This window comes from Hibiscus syriacus, unplaced genomic scaffold (genome assembly GCF_006381635.1).
Source record: "Hibiscus syriacus cultivar Baekdansim isolate YM2019G1 unplaced genomic scaffold, ASM638163v2 tig00111272_pilon, whole genome shotgun sequence".
Classification (NCBI taxonomy): Eukaryota; Viridiplantae; Streptophyta; class Magnoliopsida; order Malvales; family Malvaceae; genus Hibiscus; species Hibiscus syriacus.
In genome coordinates this window covers 95329-112185 of record NW_024063039.1, presented here as the reverse complement: position 1 = coordinate 112185, position 16857 = coordinate 95329, and the positions used below count along the sequence as shown (strand labels likewise).

Sequence of the window (16857 nt, the reverse complement as noted above, 5' to 3'; positions counted from 1 at the left end):
GGTTAGCTTATATAGACATATTGGAGTGTTTAGGTTATGTTTCTTGACAATATGAGATAAAAGCTAAAATGTGTATTTCTTGATAATGTGTTTAGGTTATGTTTTCATGAGTTGCTTTCAATCGTTTTCATTACATTTTTATTTCAATTATATACATATAAATGTAATAAGAAGTTGATAAATTTTATTTGTTTAATTTTTAAGTTACCTTACATCAACCCAAAAAATAAAAGTGAAAAAATAATTGATTATTTACTTAGTATTAGATCGTGTTACTACTATATCATCAACGCACATTGTGATATATATATCTTATATGCATTTTGATTTCAATAAATAGAGATGAGTTAATTTAAGAAATTTAAAAGTGAGCACGAATCAACTTATTTTAGTGGTTAAAAGAATCATTGTTGTTCCTAGAAATTACGAGTTCAAGCACCAACGACTACAAAGATGATTGAGCATTCATTGTTAACCTTGTAATATTGCATGCATACTTTTGCTGAATGTAATAATGCATTATCAACATATATAATATGCTAAAAAAGAAAATTAATGACATATTAGTAAGCAAAAAGACACACAAATATTCTAGTGAAAGGACATTAATGGTAAATATAATAATCAGATTTGTTTATTATTTTTTGCTAACATCAAAAGGGTTTACTTTCCAATGATGAGAAAATAGAAATTTAGATTGATTTGTCTTCTCTTATTCCATACATAAATTTGCATATATTATATAATCTTTTGGAAAGGAAAATAAGAATAACTTAAAAGGATTAAATTTGGCTAAATGACATCCACAAGTAGCATGTTATGAGTGACATAATACGATTTATTATTATTTTTTAAACTAAGTATCAAAATTCGAACTTATAGATAAAACAATCTATACGCCTTTGATTACTCAATCACCTAATAAATTTCGTCGTCGTCATATTCTTTTTGTATATAATATATGAACCAAATTAAGTATTACCACTAATGGTAATTACTATTTGACAAATTCATTATATACAGCTAATCATATGGGGGAACATTAATCGAAGAAGACGACGGTCCATATCTCATGACAAAACTTGATGGTACCAATATAAAAAATATATAAAAACCTACTTTTAACTAAGTAAAAAGTAAAATTATACTTGTCATAGTTTTATTTATTAACATATAAAATATCTAATCTTAATTAATATAAACATTAATAATGAGAAAATAACCTCAGTGACAAAAAATGCCTTATAATATACGATTTTAACCATCGTTTTTTGGATTTGCCAAAATGACCAACTAAATCGCAATGCGATCGATAATTCGCAACGCGATCTCCGGTATCGCAAATCAGTTTCCAGATTCGCAACGCGATTCTAACTATCGAATTGCGATTTTCCAAATTCGCGTTGCGATTTTCCTAATTCGCAATGCGAATACGTAAATCGCAATGCGAAAGTAAATCGTAATGCGAATACGTAAATCGCAATGCGAATACGTAAATCGCAATACGAATACGTAAATCGCAATGCGAATATGTAAATCGCAAAGTGAATCTAACTATCGCAATGCGATTTACATAGCGCCATTCGTATCCAACGCGTATTTTTTTTTCAAATTCCAAACACGAATATATTAATATATCGGAACACTGAACCGTCCACAGTATATCCCGTAATCGCAACTCATAACCTAAAACCCTAAATCACAACTTAGTCTTATCTCCATCTCTCACTCTCTAAGGCGACATCCGTCCCCATCTCCGACAAAATCAGTCCCCATCTCCGACGATATCAGTCTCCATCTCCGACGAAATCATTCACGGTCAAAAATGGAAAATCAACCAAATCAACCACCGAGGGTTAGTTTTTTAATTATTTTTATTTTGAAATTTTTGCATTATTATTAGGTTTTTCATATTGAAATTGATGATAAGTTTACTGGTGTTTTCAATAATAGATTAACAATTTCACTTAGATTGCTTATTATATTCATTCGATTGCTGCCAATACTGCTAAACTGTTTAGTCTTTAACCTGTGAAGTTAGTGGTTGAAGTAATGCAATCCGTTCAAGTTTCTTTCAATTTTAGTATTTGAATGAATGAATGCGATTCTGTCGTTGCGATTTTCATTTCGCATTGCAATTCTTGCGTTGCGATAGTCAAATTCGCGTTGCGATAGTCATTTTCGTGTTGCGATTTTCATTTTCGTGTTGTGATTTAAAGTTTCAGAAACTATTCTTCTTCTGCAAATTGAAACTTGAATGAATTACATTACTTCAACCAAAAACCAAAGACAAATACTAAATTCACAGTGTTGCAAATTTAAGTTTGAAGAATAAACTACTACTCTTTATGTTTATTGTTCTTGTTATATCTTCACAGTGTAGTTTTTGGTATATCTAAATTGGTATGTTTATTGTTTTTGCAGAACTTTTATTCAGCTCAATTGACCTTAAGAAATAAAGTAAGCCTGGCCAAAACAATTGTGTCGAAGCTTTCACCTGCACAAAGAAAAATATTTGAGGATACTTCCTTCGGCCATGGCTGAAAGTACAACATCCGGGTGGAGATGCTATGTTGACCCATCTGTTTCTTCAAACCATGACTACCGATCTACCATAGACTATACAACGTCGTGATGAAGAGATATGGTTTGATTTTCCACCGGCATATACGTGTTTTGGCGGGAGGAGTTTTGCTTAATCACCGGCCTACGCTTCGGACACGATGATGTAGATCGGTACACTAGACATATTACCCGCCTATCATGGTTTTCCCGGGTTTTTCCTGAGCTGTCAACGGAGAAGTTAATTTACACATGGAAGATTGACGAGATTATTGAATAAGAAAATGGTTTTACTCGGATGGATGACGTCGATGTTGTCCGAGTATGCCTTCTAATACTTTTGCAAGCCGACTTTTTAGGCAGAGAGGCCCGAAACCTATTCCTAATGATCTAATTAAATTGGTAGAGGACCTAAATGCATGGAACCTATTTCCGTGGGGTTCGTATCTATAGAAAGCTACATGGAATAAGTTGTCGTCTGCCTTTGATGATCGGAAAAGTTTGCGTGGTGATGGTTCCAAATACACTTTGTCATGCTTTATTTGGGCCTTTAAGGTAATAATTTTTATATAATGTTTCCAAAATTATAATTAATTCTTTAACAATTACTAATGTTTGTTATTATATTGTTTGTAGATTTGGATATTTGAGGCCTTTCCCGCCATGCAGACATATACATTAAAAACTTCTAATGATATTCCTAGGGCTATTTCCTGGAAGAGGAAACGGTCCTTGCAGCAATGGAAGATTTACTACCGTATACTACAATAAATAATGTAAGTTAACACAAATACTACCATATGTTTATAAACAAGTTATTACTAGTACACGTTTAACTTTGTTTGAGCTTTTATATTGTTAAGAGGCCAACATTCCATTACAGAGGCTGACACCCACGGAAGCTGAGCTTGCTACTGATTGGTGGCAAGCTAGTAAGCGTTTTTTTGATGGCACGGATGATGAGCAGCCACCACTTTGAGAGCCATCACCTCACCCATAGCCATCACCTGATCGACCCGAATATACACCTCCACAACGAGAGTCATCACCTATTCTGTCACATCATCGAGCCTCTTCTCCACCATCACCTCATGATAGACACTGTCAAAGATGCCACGACGTTTATCTCCCTGTTCTCCACCTCCACCTCCACGGGATGAGTTAGGGGAGTTACGTAATGAGGTCAATGCCTTGCGTGAGGAGGTCGGTACTTTACGCGATGACAATGGTGCATGGTGTTGAGGTGTCTACTTTACGTGGTAGGTAGCAGCTCTACGTGAGATTGTAGCATCGTTGTAGAACGAGGTTCATACTCTACGCAACGAGGTAAGTTTAATATTTTTCATATTTAACTTGATGATAAATTTACTCGTAATTTCACTTAGATTGCTTAGTAAATTCATTCTGTTGCTGCCAATACTATTTAACTGTTTATTCTTTAACCTTGTGAAGTTAGTATTTGTTTTTGGTTGTCTTTTGGTTGAAGTAATGCAATCCATTCAAGTTTCAATTTGCAGAAGAAGAATAGTTTACTATCGCAATGCGAAAATGACTATCGCAACGCGAAAATGACTATCGCAACGAGAATCACAATGCGAAATGAAAATCGCAACAAAATCGCAACGCGAAATGACTATCGCAACAAAATGACTATCGCAACGCGAAAATGACTATCGCAATGCGAAATGACTATCGCATTCGCGTTGCGATTTTAAGTTTTAGATTCTATTCTTCTTCTGCAAATTGAAACTTGAATGAATTGCATTACTTCAACCAAAAGACAGATACTAACTTCACAGTGTTGAAAATTTAAGTTTCAAGAATAAACTACTACTATTTATGTTGTCATTGAACCTGCACTAAACCTATATTGTCCTTTTAAATGTTTATATAAGTGTTTACTTCTGGAATGTTATCTGATGCATTTTGTGAACAATGATATAATAATGACTTGGGTGAATACCGTGCAAGTTTGAAATATATTTGTCTTTGTTTTCACTGTTTAATATCATGTCTGTTTATTTACTGATTTATGTATTAATTTATTTTTAGCGGCCCGCTAAGGTGGATGCTCTACGTCGGGTTTTTCTTGCAAGAGAGTTCACGCATCAGACGGCGTGCACGTACCATTACGTCTCCGTTCACCCAATAGTGCAAAGAATCCGTAAGAAAAATCCCACTCACTGTCATCGTTCAAGAGACCTCCCCTATCATTCAAGATGCCCATATCATCCCTCAAGAGTCCCCTCCCACCATTCAAGAGCCACTGTCATCGTTGAAGAGGTCCCTCCCAACATTCTAGAGCCCGATTCACACGGCGTAATATATTGAATTATTGAGAAGCCCCCTCACGTGCCGGAAATGATGGATGACTGTTGGCTTTCGTATAAGTTACCGGCCAGTACCATTCCGACAGATGAAGTGGAGAGGAAAAAACTACCGGAAATAATTCTGGATAATACCCTTTGGGCTAATACCGCAGTTGATTTTTATCTACATGAGCGGAGCCAAAGGTGTTACGCTGACATATACAAACTCAACGATGATATGCATTTGTTGATTGAACGGTCTTGGTGGGGTGTATTATTAGGGGTTGAAGACAACGGCTATTTCGATGGGGGGTAAGTCTTATATTTCTTCTTATATTTCAGTTTGATTAATTTTTTTTAAAATTTATGTAATTCACTAATATATGTCTTTTTTTGTAAAACAGTATATTGATGCATGGGTGACACGTCTTCTAATTGTAAGGAAATTGAAGAAAAATATAAAAAAAACGTGATATACAATTATGCCGACGTCTTTTCACGTAGTTCACTTGAAGAATCAACGACAGGAATCATATGTGTTGGCTAATGGACAAGCTAAACTTTATCCTGCATGGTGGGAGGTCGATAAGGTTAGTATTTATTTGTTTAAATATTTTAAAGGTGTTCATAAATAAGTGCGCAATTTGAATTATTACATTTCGATGCAGGTGTTTATCCCTGTTTTAGAACGTACTCATTGGCTTCTCGTCGAGCTTCAGCTCCCATCCCTAAAGATAATAGTATATGACAGCATGATAAATTACATATCATTGTCTGATTTGAGAGATATTATTAAGGAACAGAGCTCTCATTTGGCTAAATTCTTGGATGCAATTAATTATTGGACTAATTATGGAAACAAGAAGCCAAAGAAGTTCAATGTTACAGTTATCAGAGACGAGACCGCGCCACAACAAACGAAGGAAGCCAGAGGGGATTGTGGTCCTCTCGTATGCATGTGCTTGGAGCGTTTGACGACAGGAAGTATACAGTTTCTACCTCCCACCGATAGAGATAGAGGTGTAGTAGGCTTGTGGTTTCGACATTTTATGGCTAGAACGATATATGCGAGACGCTGCCTACCTGCATCCGCATTATGAAAGTGTCCATAAACAATTTGTAAGTCAAATGCAAGTGTTGTTAAACATATATACTCTTTTTGGTTTGAAAAATATTTGGTTAAGTAGCTAGAATTCAATAATTTGATGTCTGTAGGTTTTAGATGTGTAGAAAGTGTTGTTGATTCAATGTTTGGTTTCTGCAGGATAATCCTGAAGTGAGCTGCGTGAAATGGATGTATGGGTGCAAAAGTTGATTCAATAATTGATGAGGAAATAATTCTTATTATTATTATTTGATTGTTTAATTGATTTGTAAAAGATGATTTGTAAATGTTGATTTGTTTAATTGATGTGTACATAATTATTATTTGTGCTTGTTTAATTGATTGAAATGTAATAGTTTATTTGTTGATTTCAATATGCATTATGTTGAATGCAAAACAGACTATCGCAACGTGGAAATGACTATCGCAACGAGAGAATCGCAATACGAAATGAAAATCTCAACGAGAGAATCGCAATGCGAAAATGAAAATCGCAACGCGAAACTAAATTCGCGTTGCGATTTTCATTTTCGCATTGTGATTCTCTCTTTGCGATAGTCATTTTCGCGTTGCGATAGTCAATTCCGCGTTGCGATAGTCATTTCTGTGTTGCGATGGTCATATTCGCGTTGCGATTTCCACGTTGCGATAGTCAAATGAATGTCTAATAAGTGATAACAACTGAACATATCATAGAAATGTTCAAACTCAAGTTACTAATACATGCCTAACTGAAAATGTTAAAAGTTCACACATAATATACACATAATACAATGTTTGCATTTAAATATCACCTAAGTTAACAGTCCCAAAAGGTGAAGCCGGTTGTGATTGGGATTTTGATGAGGATCCATATTTTGGTAGAGGAAAAGATGATTGTGATGGCACTGGTGATCCACATGTCAACCTTGTATGACCACTTTCCTTGCACCGACTACATGTCAATCTCTTCTTCTCTTCACCCTTAGACGGTATACAATCGTGACTTTTTGGTCGGCCAGGTAGCCTTCTGTCCATGGCTGGTGGCAAAACTGTTTGTAAGTCATCTGGTATGTCCCACTCAGAAGGATGTGGAATAGGGTAGACAATCTCGACATAAGTCTGTCGATAAACTTCTGTAGTGTAGCAATCCATAGCGTATGCACTTGAATCATCTTGGTTTAGATGAAGAGCAACTTTTATAACATGGCCACACGGATAGCCAGATGTTTGCCATTTCATACAACTACACGACTTTGCATTTAGATCGATAAGCCCATTTAAGTTATTATCCAGTACTTCAAACAAAGTGTTTGAACATGGTTCAACTCTCCATGACGTTGACTTCACAACACGTTTCATTATCTTTTTTTCAGTCCATGGTGTAACACGATGTTCCAATGTTCCTGTAAATTTAAATAAATAATACTTAGTAAAATATATGATAAGTTACGAATTTAAAGAAATAATACTTGTATGGTTTCTTTTCTTGTAGTACCATTGTTGAATAGAGGCTCGAAAAAACTCCATTAACATAGTAATGGGTAATTTTCGGGAATGACGACTTAGAGCGTTGATTGATTCTGCACTATTAGACGTCATGAAACCATATCTTGCTCCAAGTTGATGTACTCTTGACCATCTTTCAAACCCGACATCTTCTAGTGTTTGAGCACACTGAGGCAAAACATGTCTTAAACAGTTTATATGCTTATTAAAATCCACTTCCCGATAAGCTTTTACAACCTTCCAGTATGTCCATTTGTGATTTTTTATACCAGCAGACCTTGATTTTAGATTTCTATACAAATGAACACCACAAAGTCCATGAAAAGCATCTGGGAAACACCTTCTAACAGCGTTGTCAATTGAGTTTGCCCTATCGGATATGATTGTCAGATTGCTAATAGGACCTATGCAATCCTTAAGATGCCCCATAAACCATGTCCATGAATCAGAGGTTTCAGATTTGCCAACCCTGTAAGCTATTGGCAGTATCCCATTGTTAGCATCCATGGTTACTGCTAATAAGTTTACTCCAAGGAATCGACCTTTTAAATGTGCTCCGTCAACTATAATAACTGGGCGCATGCAAGTAATAAACGAACGGATCTACAAAATCATATACACAAGAAATATAATCATTTAAATGTGAAATGCATGTAACTAACAAAAATGAGTCAACAAAATTATATTGATTTACTAACCGCAGCACCAATGGCGATAAACACAACTCAAAGCGTCCATCTCTATCTGTTTTGATATGAGTTACCGACCCAGGATTTTTCAGCTTTAAATTGTGACAATAAGCCGGCAGTTGGGCAAATGATGCTTCTGGCGACCCCCTCAACAATTCCAAGGCATAACATTTGGCTCTCCAAGCTTGAGAATATGAGATACTAATCTTGAACCGAGCATTCATGTCAGTCATAATTTCATCTCCCATATATACCCTGCCATTCAAAAACATTAACTCAGCGAGAAAACCACCCAACACCTTTTTGTTTGCCTGTCTATGGTGATGAAAAACTTGGGTTCTTGAACATGTATGTTTATCAATAAAAGTCCTAACTTGAAACATTTCGCAATCTTTTATCCTCTTTGCAATCATACGCCACGTACAGTTTTTGTCAATCATACACCTTGTTTCGAAACGATCTTTGCTTGATTTGTTAACTTTTAGTTGATAGCCATCTTCCACACATTTCGTATACAAAGCTATCTTCAAGTCTTCCTTTGTATCAAAACAATCATCTTTCTTGATACGAATAATTTTTGTGTAACAATCAACTGCTATCTTTACCAACTCTTCTTCCGGTATCTGAAGTAATTCTGGCATATTCCAGTTATACTCCCGTGGCATTTTCTTCGGGGACTTTTCTTTGGGGATTTCTTCTTCTTCTTTTTTTTCTTCAGGGTTATATGAATTACAGAATAGACGTTCAACATGTTCATTTACAGTCGTAACTTCCTCCTCATTATCATCAACAACATCTTCCTCGGCAACGGCTGTTTCATCATCAAAATTCGGGTATTGACCAATATCAAAATCATTACACGCAGGGTCTGTTTCTTCTTCTGAAAAATCATCAAAATCCTAGTATTGACCAAGATCAAAGTCCGGGTATTGACCAATATCAAATTTCGAATACTGACTAGTACTCACAATTTTTTCTGTTGGCTCATCATCGTCTAACTGGTCAATACGAAAACTGGAATTTGGTGCTGAAAGTTGATTGGGATTTGGATTAGGGAAATGTTATGGGTTTTGAGATTGTGTTTGGTATTGAAAATGTGGTGAAACAATATTTGCTTGGTGATGAAATTGTGGTGGAACCATTAAATTTTGAGCACCATAAACTGGGGTTGAAAAACTTAGTTGATTACTACCCGCTATTGACCCAACTTCACTACTTCTAGGTTCAACAACATACAATGTAACATCATCACTTGAAACACTAATGTAAGCAATGAATCGTTCAACATCTTCATTGTCGGTTAACAAATAAACTTTACCATTTCTCTGATAAGATAGCCTAAATCCACTTTGGGGCTCTAAATTTAATTTATTTGCAACACGTAACATTAGAGTTTCATAAGTTAACTTTTTTAATGACAGTTTTAGTTGAAGATTCATGGGTAAAGGCATATATTGTAAAACACCATGAACATTCTCCCATGACCCTCCAAAACACAAATCTATCCAAACATGATCAACACTAGATGATTTCATTATTGTAAATTAATTTACTAAACAAACGAGCTGCGAAACTAAAACCTGTTGCCGGATGGGGAAGGATTTCGTTGGATATAGGAACGGATGTCGCCAAGAGAGAGTGATAGATGGAGATGGAATGAGTTGCGATTTAGGGATTTAGGTTATGAGTTGCTGCTGCTGCGTAGTTATATACCCAAAACATTTGTGTTGCGAAACTAAAACCTGTTACGAATTCAGAAATCGAGTTGCGAATTTGAAATTTAGTATTGCGATAGTCAGAATCTCGTTGCGATAGTCAGAATCTCGTTGCGATAGTCAGATTCGCGTTGTGATTTACGTATTCGTATTGCGATTTACGTATTCGCATTGCGAATTAGGAAAATCGCAACGCGAAATTGGAAAATCGCAATGCGATAGTCAGAATCGCGTTGCGAATCTGGAAACTGATTTGCGATACCGGAGATCGCGTTGCGAATTATCGATCGTATTGCGATTTAGTTGGTCATTTTGGCAAATCCAAAAAAGTTGGTTAAAATCGTATATTATAAGACATTTTTGGTCACTGAGGTTATTTTCTCTAAATATTAACCTAATGTAATTTAACAATAGTGTATAAGTAGGTTCATTAGATATATAGATAAAAAAAGTTAAGGAATACACATTTTAACTTTTATCTCACATTGTCAAGAAACATAACCTAAACACTCTAATATGATTATATAAGTTAATCCCATTAAGTTCTTCAACTCATGGAACTAATATGTATTAAATTACGATATTAGTCCCTATAGTTTTATTTTTTTTAATTTTTAAAGCATATTTCTTAAAATGCTTTAAGAGATGATATGAACCTATGGAAGGTGCACTTCATAATTCGCGTCTTCTATATATGTCAGAGGTTCAGTTAAGGGCGGATAATGAATCGCGCTTTCCCTCACGTGGTACCAGCTCGGACAAAACATCGCGAAGGCGTGGATGGTGATCTGCGATTATATAGGAGAAAGAATGTCATTGTGATTAGATTTAACAACTGAAATATTTGATAATATATAAGACAAATTATTACATTGATTTACAGAATAATGTTTTAACCCTAATATACTTATCTTTTCTCTCTGACATTTGATTGGGTTTAGGTGCTGACATTTAACACCATCTCTCATCTCCTGTGACCATGGCACTTGTTTTTCACATCAACTTTGGCCTAAAACCTCCCTGTATCTCTAAATTGATGGGTGGGTTAATTAAAACTTGAACCTTAAGAACAAAATCTTCACTCCAAGGATGAAATTGCAAACCTTTTATGTTTTGATGAGGAGAAAATTAAGGAAAGAAAAATGATAAGATTATGATTCATGAAGTCATCTCTCATTTATTTTCTAAAGCTAAGCTCTCAATGTTGATTCATCACTTCCCACTAAACTTAACTTGGGTATTTATCCATTAAGGAATTCTTCCTAAACCTTCCAAGTTCTACCAAGTAATTATTTTTTAATCAATGATGAATTGAGAGGAGCCGGTAGGGCAGTCGCTCTCCTGAAATTTGAAATTTTCATATATTTTAGTTTTTTTATATATTTTTTCTGTTAAAAATATATTTTTGTCCCGTAGAATTCTATAAATCCGTCCCCTCCTAAAATTTTAGAAGTTTGCCCCTAACATAAAATCATATGTCTGACCATATTTCTAATTATTTCAATACTTCCCGATTAAAGCTTTGTTAAGCAGAATTCAATATTTACTTCAATACTTCTCGATTGAAGCTTTATTCGACATAATTCAATATTAAGGTTGGGTTCAAACGTCAAAATATTTTGAATAAGACATCAATACAAATATTTATCAAATTCAACATCATTGTTAGCTGAATTTCAACATTAAAAATTAAGGACATCACACGTTTTCTACTAATGACCGATAACCTTCACTCCAAAAGTAAGTCCACTTAATTTTTGAGATTTAGTAAACCTACTGACCTCTCTCGAGTCAGATGACAAAGATTGATATTAAAATTTTTAGATTGTTACATAGAAGAATTTAGTTTAAAAAAAAGAAGATGTGATCTATACAATGACATTGGTATTTATAGTAGCTACATGTGATTTGGACCTCCACTCTTTTAGTGAACCTTACATGGTCATCACCTTGTTATCTTTAGGGTGGCTATTTGACTACAATCATGTTTGTATTTCTCGAACAGATGAAGTCACATTCATAAGGCCCTGCTTAGTGTTACTCGAATAGATGGGTTTTCTAACGAGGGGTTAAGTATAGCGAGAACGAAGATTACAAATTTACAATCAAGGACAACGACTAGGTCTTACAAGGTTTTAACAAAGTGTGTCCTTTGCCTTTCTTTTTTCTCCTTTGAAAATTTTACCTGCATCTTTAATTGTTCTAAAGCTGCTTTTAGTAATTTCCTTTTGTTTTCGCATTTTTCATATAATCTTTTTGTTATGATATTTCATCCATTGAACAACGAAAACATATATGCAATAACAAAGTTTATGTATTCACAAGGGTTTCAATGGATCAACCACAGCACTACTAAGTTGGAGCAAAGACAACAAGACGAAGCCAATAATAGAAGTGAAAAAAGAAAAGGAAAATATATATTTTTGACGAGGCCAAGATGGTATTATCTTCCCTTGATGAGTTTCACATTGTGGGAAAATAGCATCACCAAAAGGAACCAAAAGTCATCACTGACGTGTAATACATTCCAGTACGATTTCTTCTTTATTAGAATGAACATGCTCTTCATTTGCAACCCTTTCTCCTTCTTCTCTCTTCTTACCCCACAACACACTGTACAGACCTCCAACCAGTAGCACAACCCCTGCAACGCTGTAACATTAATGAAAAATAAGCATTAAATGGTTGGCGAAAACGTCGTGCAACAGACGGTCGTGATTTCTTGATTAACTTGTTAACAGGAGTAATAGTATGCAGTACCTTCCCCAGTGAAGGGTCTCCTTCCACAGGAATGCAGAGAAGATTGCAGTTATCACTAGAGCTAATGGAGTGAAAATTGCTGTGAAAACCGGACCTTTCTTCTCTATGGTCCAGACCTGCAGCCAGTATGTGATGCCAGCCACAATCACGCCCTGCCGATATGTGATTTCATGAATTGATTTAGTTAAAAGTCGATTTCGAGGACGTATTCCCTACTTAGATATGCACTTATAATCTAGAAGTTACTGGTGAACATGTTGTGCAAGTGGTGCAAATGCAATCACTATGGTTTGCTTTGATAGGCTCAGGGATTGAAATAATTTCCATCATCTAGTGCCACAATCTTGGCCTAATAGGTTACATGACTTCTTTTCCAAGATATGCTATTAAAAGAGAATTAATGAAAATACTTGAATTTTCTCTTTTTGGGGTCCTGGAAAAAGGTAAATAGTAACTGATTTGATGACACTACTGTTGAAGCCCCTTCATGATTGTTATGGAGAAAAAGTTTAATGACTGTTTTGGGGCACAACATGTTTCTAGATATGTTAATTTTGATGCAAAGATAGTTTATAGTGGATGAGACGATTAACATACACAATACAAAACAGCTAGAAGATGAACATCCCATCCAAGCTTCCAAGCTGATGGATTTCTCTCTGCTGCAATAGCCCAAATTGCAGATTGAATGAAACTAAAGAAGCATTGAAGAGCGGTAAGGCGTAGTTTGGCCGGATATTGCTTCACTATTCGACCCTAAAGATCGAAAACACGTTGTCAAAGGATGAATATAAAACAGTGGATGAAAAAGGATAATGGGAATGAAAAGGAGAGCATGTTAATTCAGATCGAACCTGCAAAACAAGCCACATAGACCAAGCTGTATTGGCCGAAAGCATGATAAGGCAACCTTTTATCCACTCCCCGATCGAGTGATTCTTGATAACGGAATCTGTGGTTTGGTTGTGAGTTGATGAATGCCAGTTCGTGGAACTTATAGCTGGCCCCTTAACAAAAGCAAATACCAATGCTCCTGAAAGACTGATTACTGAACCTAACACCTTGGCTAATCCTGGAAGTTTTCGTACCGATATGCTTTCTGTCCTGAAATACTCAAAAGTTAGTCCTTTGGCTAGTGTAATAGACCTTTAATACACGTTCTTTTCTCCTTTTCCGAAGTACCTTAAACAGACAGCAATGATTAAGGTAAGAACAGGAATGGTGTTGGTTGTGGCAGCAGCAAATGTTGCACTGGTGTATTTGATTGCAACAGAGTAGAGATTCAAACTCAAGGTGAGCCTGACATTTTCATACATGGAGTACTGTTAGAAAATCCTGAATTATGGGTTGATATCGGATTATAACATCGACTAAGATAACGTTTGTACCCCAATAATGAAATCAAGAAGATCTTCCAGATTAAATTGTATGATAGAGACGTCTGCTCACTGCAAATTAGAAGTTCCCCAAACTAAAAATCAGAAAATTGGGATAGAGTACTGAGGGGTCAATACAAACAAGAAATATTATGTACACTGATAGAAACCTTTTGAAGAAGAAAGCGAATGGAGCTAGCGTGATCGTGGCGAAGGCTTGCCGGTACACCACAAACACATAAGGGTTCATTCCTTTGGAAATTGCTGCTTTGGAAAACAAGGCCATGCCTGCATATATAAACTGTACAAAGAGCATTGCAATGTAAGGCTTATGGTTATCCATAGGCATTGCATACTTAAGTAAACTCTTCATGATGTGATGATGCCTCTTAGCTTCCTTTTGTCACTCTTGAATTGATAAGGTCTTCAATATATAGAAAAAAAACCAAGCACTCGGTAGTCTCCTTTGGCCAATTTCTTTTTAAAATAAAAAACTTTTTTCCTAAATTTTCTCTTCCAACGTGTCAATATAATAAGTTAATGATGAATGTGTTTCTGGTTCAAAAAGAAAAACTTGAAAACAATCATCTGAGACTTGTCATAGTGGTATGGTGTACCACTAGAAAAACTCCTTTTTTTCCTTTTTCATGACTCAAGAGGAGACTGAAGCATGGGTTACTAAACAGAGTGAAAGAGAAATTACAAGATATATGACATAAGCAAATTCAGCATATAATCCTTTTAAGGCAATATAAAAGCTTTGTTTACTTAACTACAGTTCAGTTTCTTTTTCCACCTATAGAACTCCCCTAAATTATTGCATGGTGGCAATGGCAAACGGCTAAGAGCACCCCGCAAGTTAAATCTGGAGATAATTTGTTGTTAATTTTGGACACAATTGTTTGGACTAACTGCAATAAGTGTTCGTGTATGTGTTAGCCTTTGGTTTCAAGTTCATGGCTTCTTTTTTTCCAGATTATTTATTGTGTTGACATCCCCTTTCAACGAGAAATTATCTTTTATATCCTGCTCATCATGCCATATATGGTCATAATGAATAAAATAACTATCACTCTCTATTTACACGTAGGAAAAAGATAAAGATTCACCTTAAAAAAAATGAGATTGACAAATAATAGGCATGACTTGGGTTAGGTTTTTGGTAAACCCAATCGGATCCGAAAATATAAACTCTCCAACTAAAGCCCGATCTAACCCGAATTTAAGGGTGACTTCACTCGACCCGAACCCGACTCGATTTTTTTGAGATAAAATTCAAACCTGACTTGACCTTAAATAAATATATTCATAAAAATATTTTTATTCAATAAAAATAGAGATCTAATTGAAAAAATAATACGTAGAGGATTATTATTGTAATTAACTTGAAATATATAAGGTAACTTTTTTGTTGGTTCGGGTTGAGTATTTTTCACCTTAAATAATTTTGCTGAACAATTACTATTTAGATCAATAATTGATAGAAAAAAATGTTATTTTGCTAAATAATTTTAATGGTATTATTTAAGTAAATAATTGACAAAAGTACTATTTTCTAAAATACTTTTATAAATACTTTTTTAAGAATATCATTTAAGTAAATAATTGACAAAAAAATGTTATTAAAAAAAATATTGTTTGGATAAATAATTGAGAAAAACATATTGGGTTGATAAATAATTTGAAGGTAATTCAACACAGTTCCTTGGACTAATTGCAAGAAGTGTTTTATACGACTCCTAAAATGATACATTCAAATCAACACATCCACCAATACCAACGTTCCTGCCTGCTAATCCAATTCAGACTTTCAGCCGCCTTGTCCAAAATATCTTGAGAATTTTCTTACATATTTTACTTGCAGCACACCTACTTCCATAGCTCATAAGTAAAAATCGAAGTAATGATGCACTAGAAGAAGTTAATGAAAGATAAAGTCAGATCTCGCTTGAAGCTGGTCGCATGTGTGTAAAAAATTTCAGACAGGTCAAGTACATCAGACACAGCATGATACCTCAAGGAACAAGCGTCACAATCCTAGTCAAAGGTTTCATTCAATTTACCATAAGACACTTGTTCCAGTTTTATGATCTTTGTGAGTCAGTTTTGAGTATGTCTTAAATCACCGATGTGATTCATTACAGTACTCATAAGTCAACAGAAGAATCATGAACAGATTAAGAACAGATTGTGGGTCTGTATTGCAAATATGGTCTAAACAGATCCCTTCAATGGAAGCTGCTTCACTTGTCCTTTTCCAGGAATTAAGACACGTTTTATTTTGATTTCACAACAGTTGAAGCACAGATGACAGAACCAACTATTGGACAAACGATAATGGAAGAAGCACCAGCCAAATTGTGAAAGGCACGTTTCGCTTTATGATTCGTTGCCCCAAGCAGAGCTTTTTGTAGATATCCCTTCCCCAGCCACTTGCAGCACCAAACCAAATCCGTTTCTTCGTAAACAGTGTCGTCCATAGCCAAATACGAGCCAGATTTTCTGTAGAAAATGGCACAAGGAATGAAAAAGCTTGTCTGCAGGTATCTCACATGATTTATTATCAGTGAGTTTTGAACACAGGGTTTGAACTTTCATCTATCCACTAACCGGTGTGGTTGAAAGGTCAAATAAAAGTAGTTCAAAAATAGAAGGTGAAGATGGAAAGGTCCACCAAAAGTATATAAAATAGAACGTAAGCTCTCCTCCTCCAATAATGCAACTTCATCATAATTTCAATCCTCTCCATTCTTTCTTCTTTCTTCTTTTGCTTTCTTACTTTCTTACTTTCAGTTTTATTAGCACGTCTTGTCAATCACATCGTATTCGTATGTATCACGGTAGTAAACAAAC

At 35.2% G+C, this 16857-nt stretch overlaps 1 protein-coding gene across 2 annotated transcripts; it reads right to left on the bottom strand.

Moving 5' to 3' along the window:
- Nucleotides 1-12357: 12357 nt before the first annotated feature.
- LOC120157457 (WAT1-related protein At1g43650-like) lies at nt 12358-14421 on the bottom strand. 2 transcript variants are annotated; one of them, XM_039168562.1, is made up of 7 exons: nt 14175-14421; nt 14017-14076; nt 13811-13927; nt 13483-13732; nt 13226-13384; nt 12629-12780; nt 12358-12520 (listed from the first exon to the last, which is right to left on the bottom strand). In XM_039168562.1, the coding sequence occupies exons 1-7, from the start codon at nt 14375-14377 to the stop codon at nt 12376-12378; spliced, it is 1086 nt and encodes a 361-aa protein (XP_039024493.1). In that variant the 5' UTR covers nt 14378-14421; the 3' UTR covers nt 12358-12375. The 2 variants fall into 2 exon arrangements, with proteins under 2 accessions (XP_039024493.1, XP_039024494.1); XM_039168563.1 differs by lacking the exon at nt 14017-14076 and having other exon boundaries at nt 12359-12520.
- Nucleotides 14422-16857: the final 2436 nt, after the last annotated feature.

What these genes read in the sequence shown, in the direction of transcription:
- LOC120157457 (XM_039168562.1), bottom strand. Translation starts at nt 14,377, where the DNA reads ATGAAGAGTTTACTTAAGTATGCAATGCCTATGGATAACCATAAGCCT. An exon ending in TTCGCTTTCTTCTTCAAAAG is followed by an intron (nt 14,077 to 14,174) that starts GTTTCTATCAGT and finishes TCTAATTTGCAG; the next exon opens with TGAGCAGACGTCTCTATCAT. An exon ending in TTCTTGATTTCATTATTGGG is followed by an intron (nt 13,928 to 14,016) that starts GTACAAACGTTA and finishes TGAAAATGTCAG; the next exon opens with GCTCACCTTGAGTTTGAATC.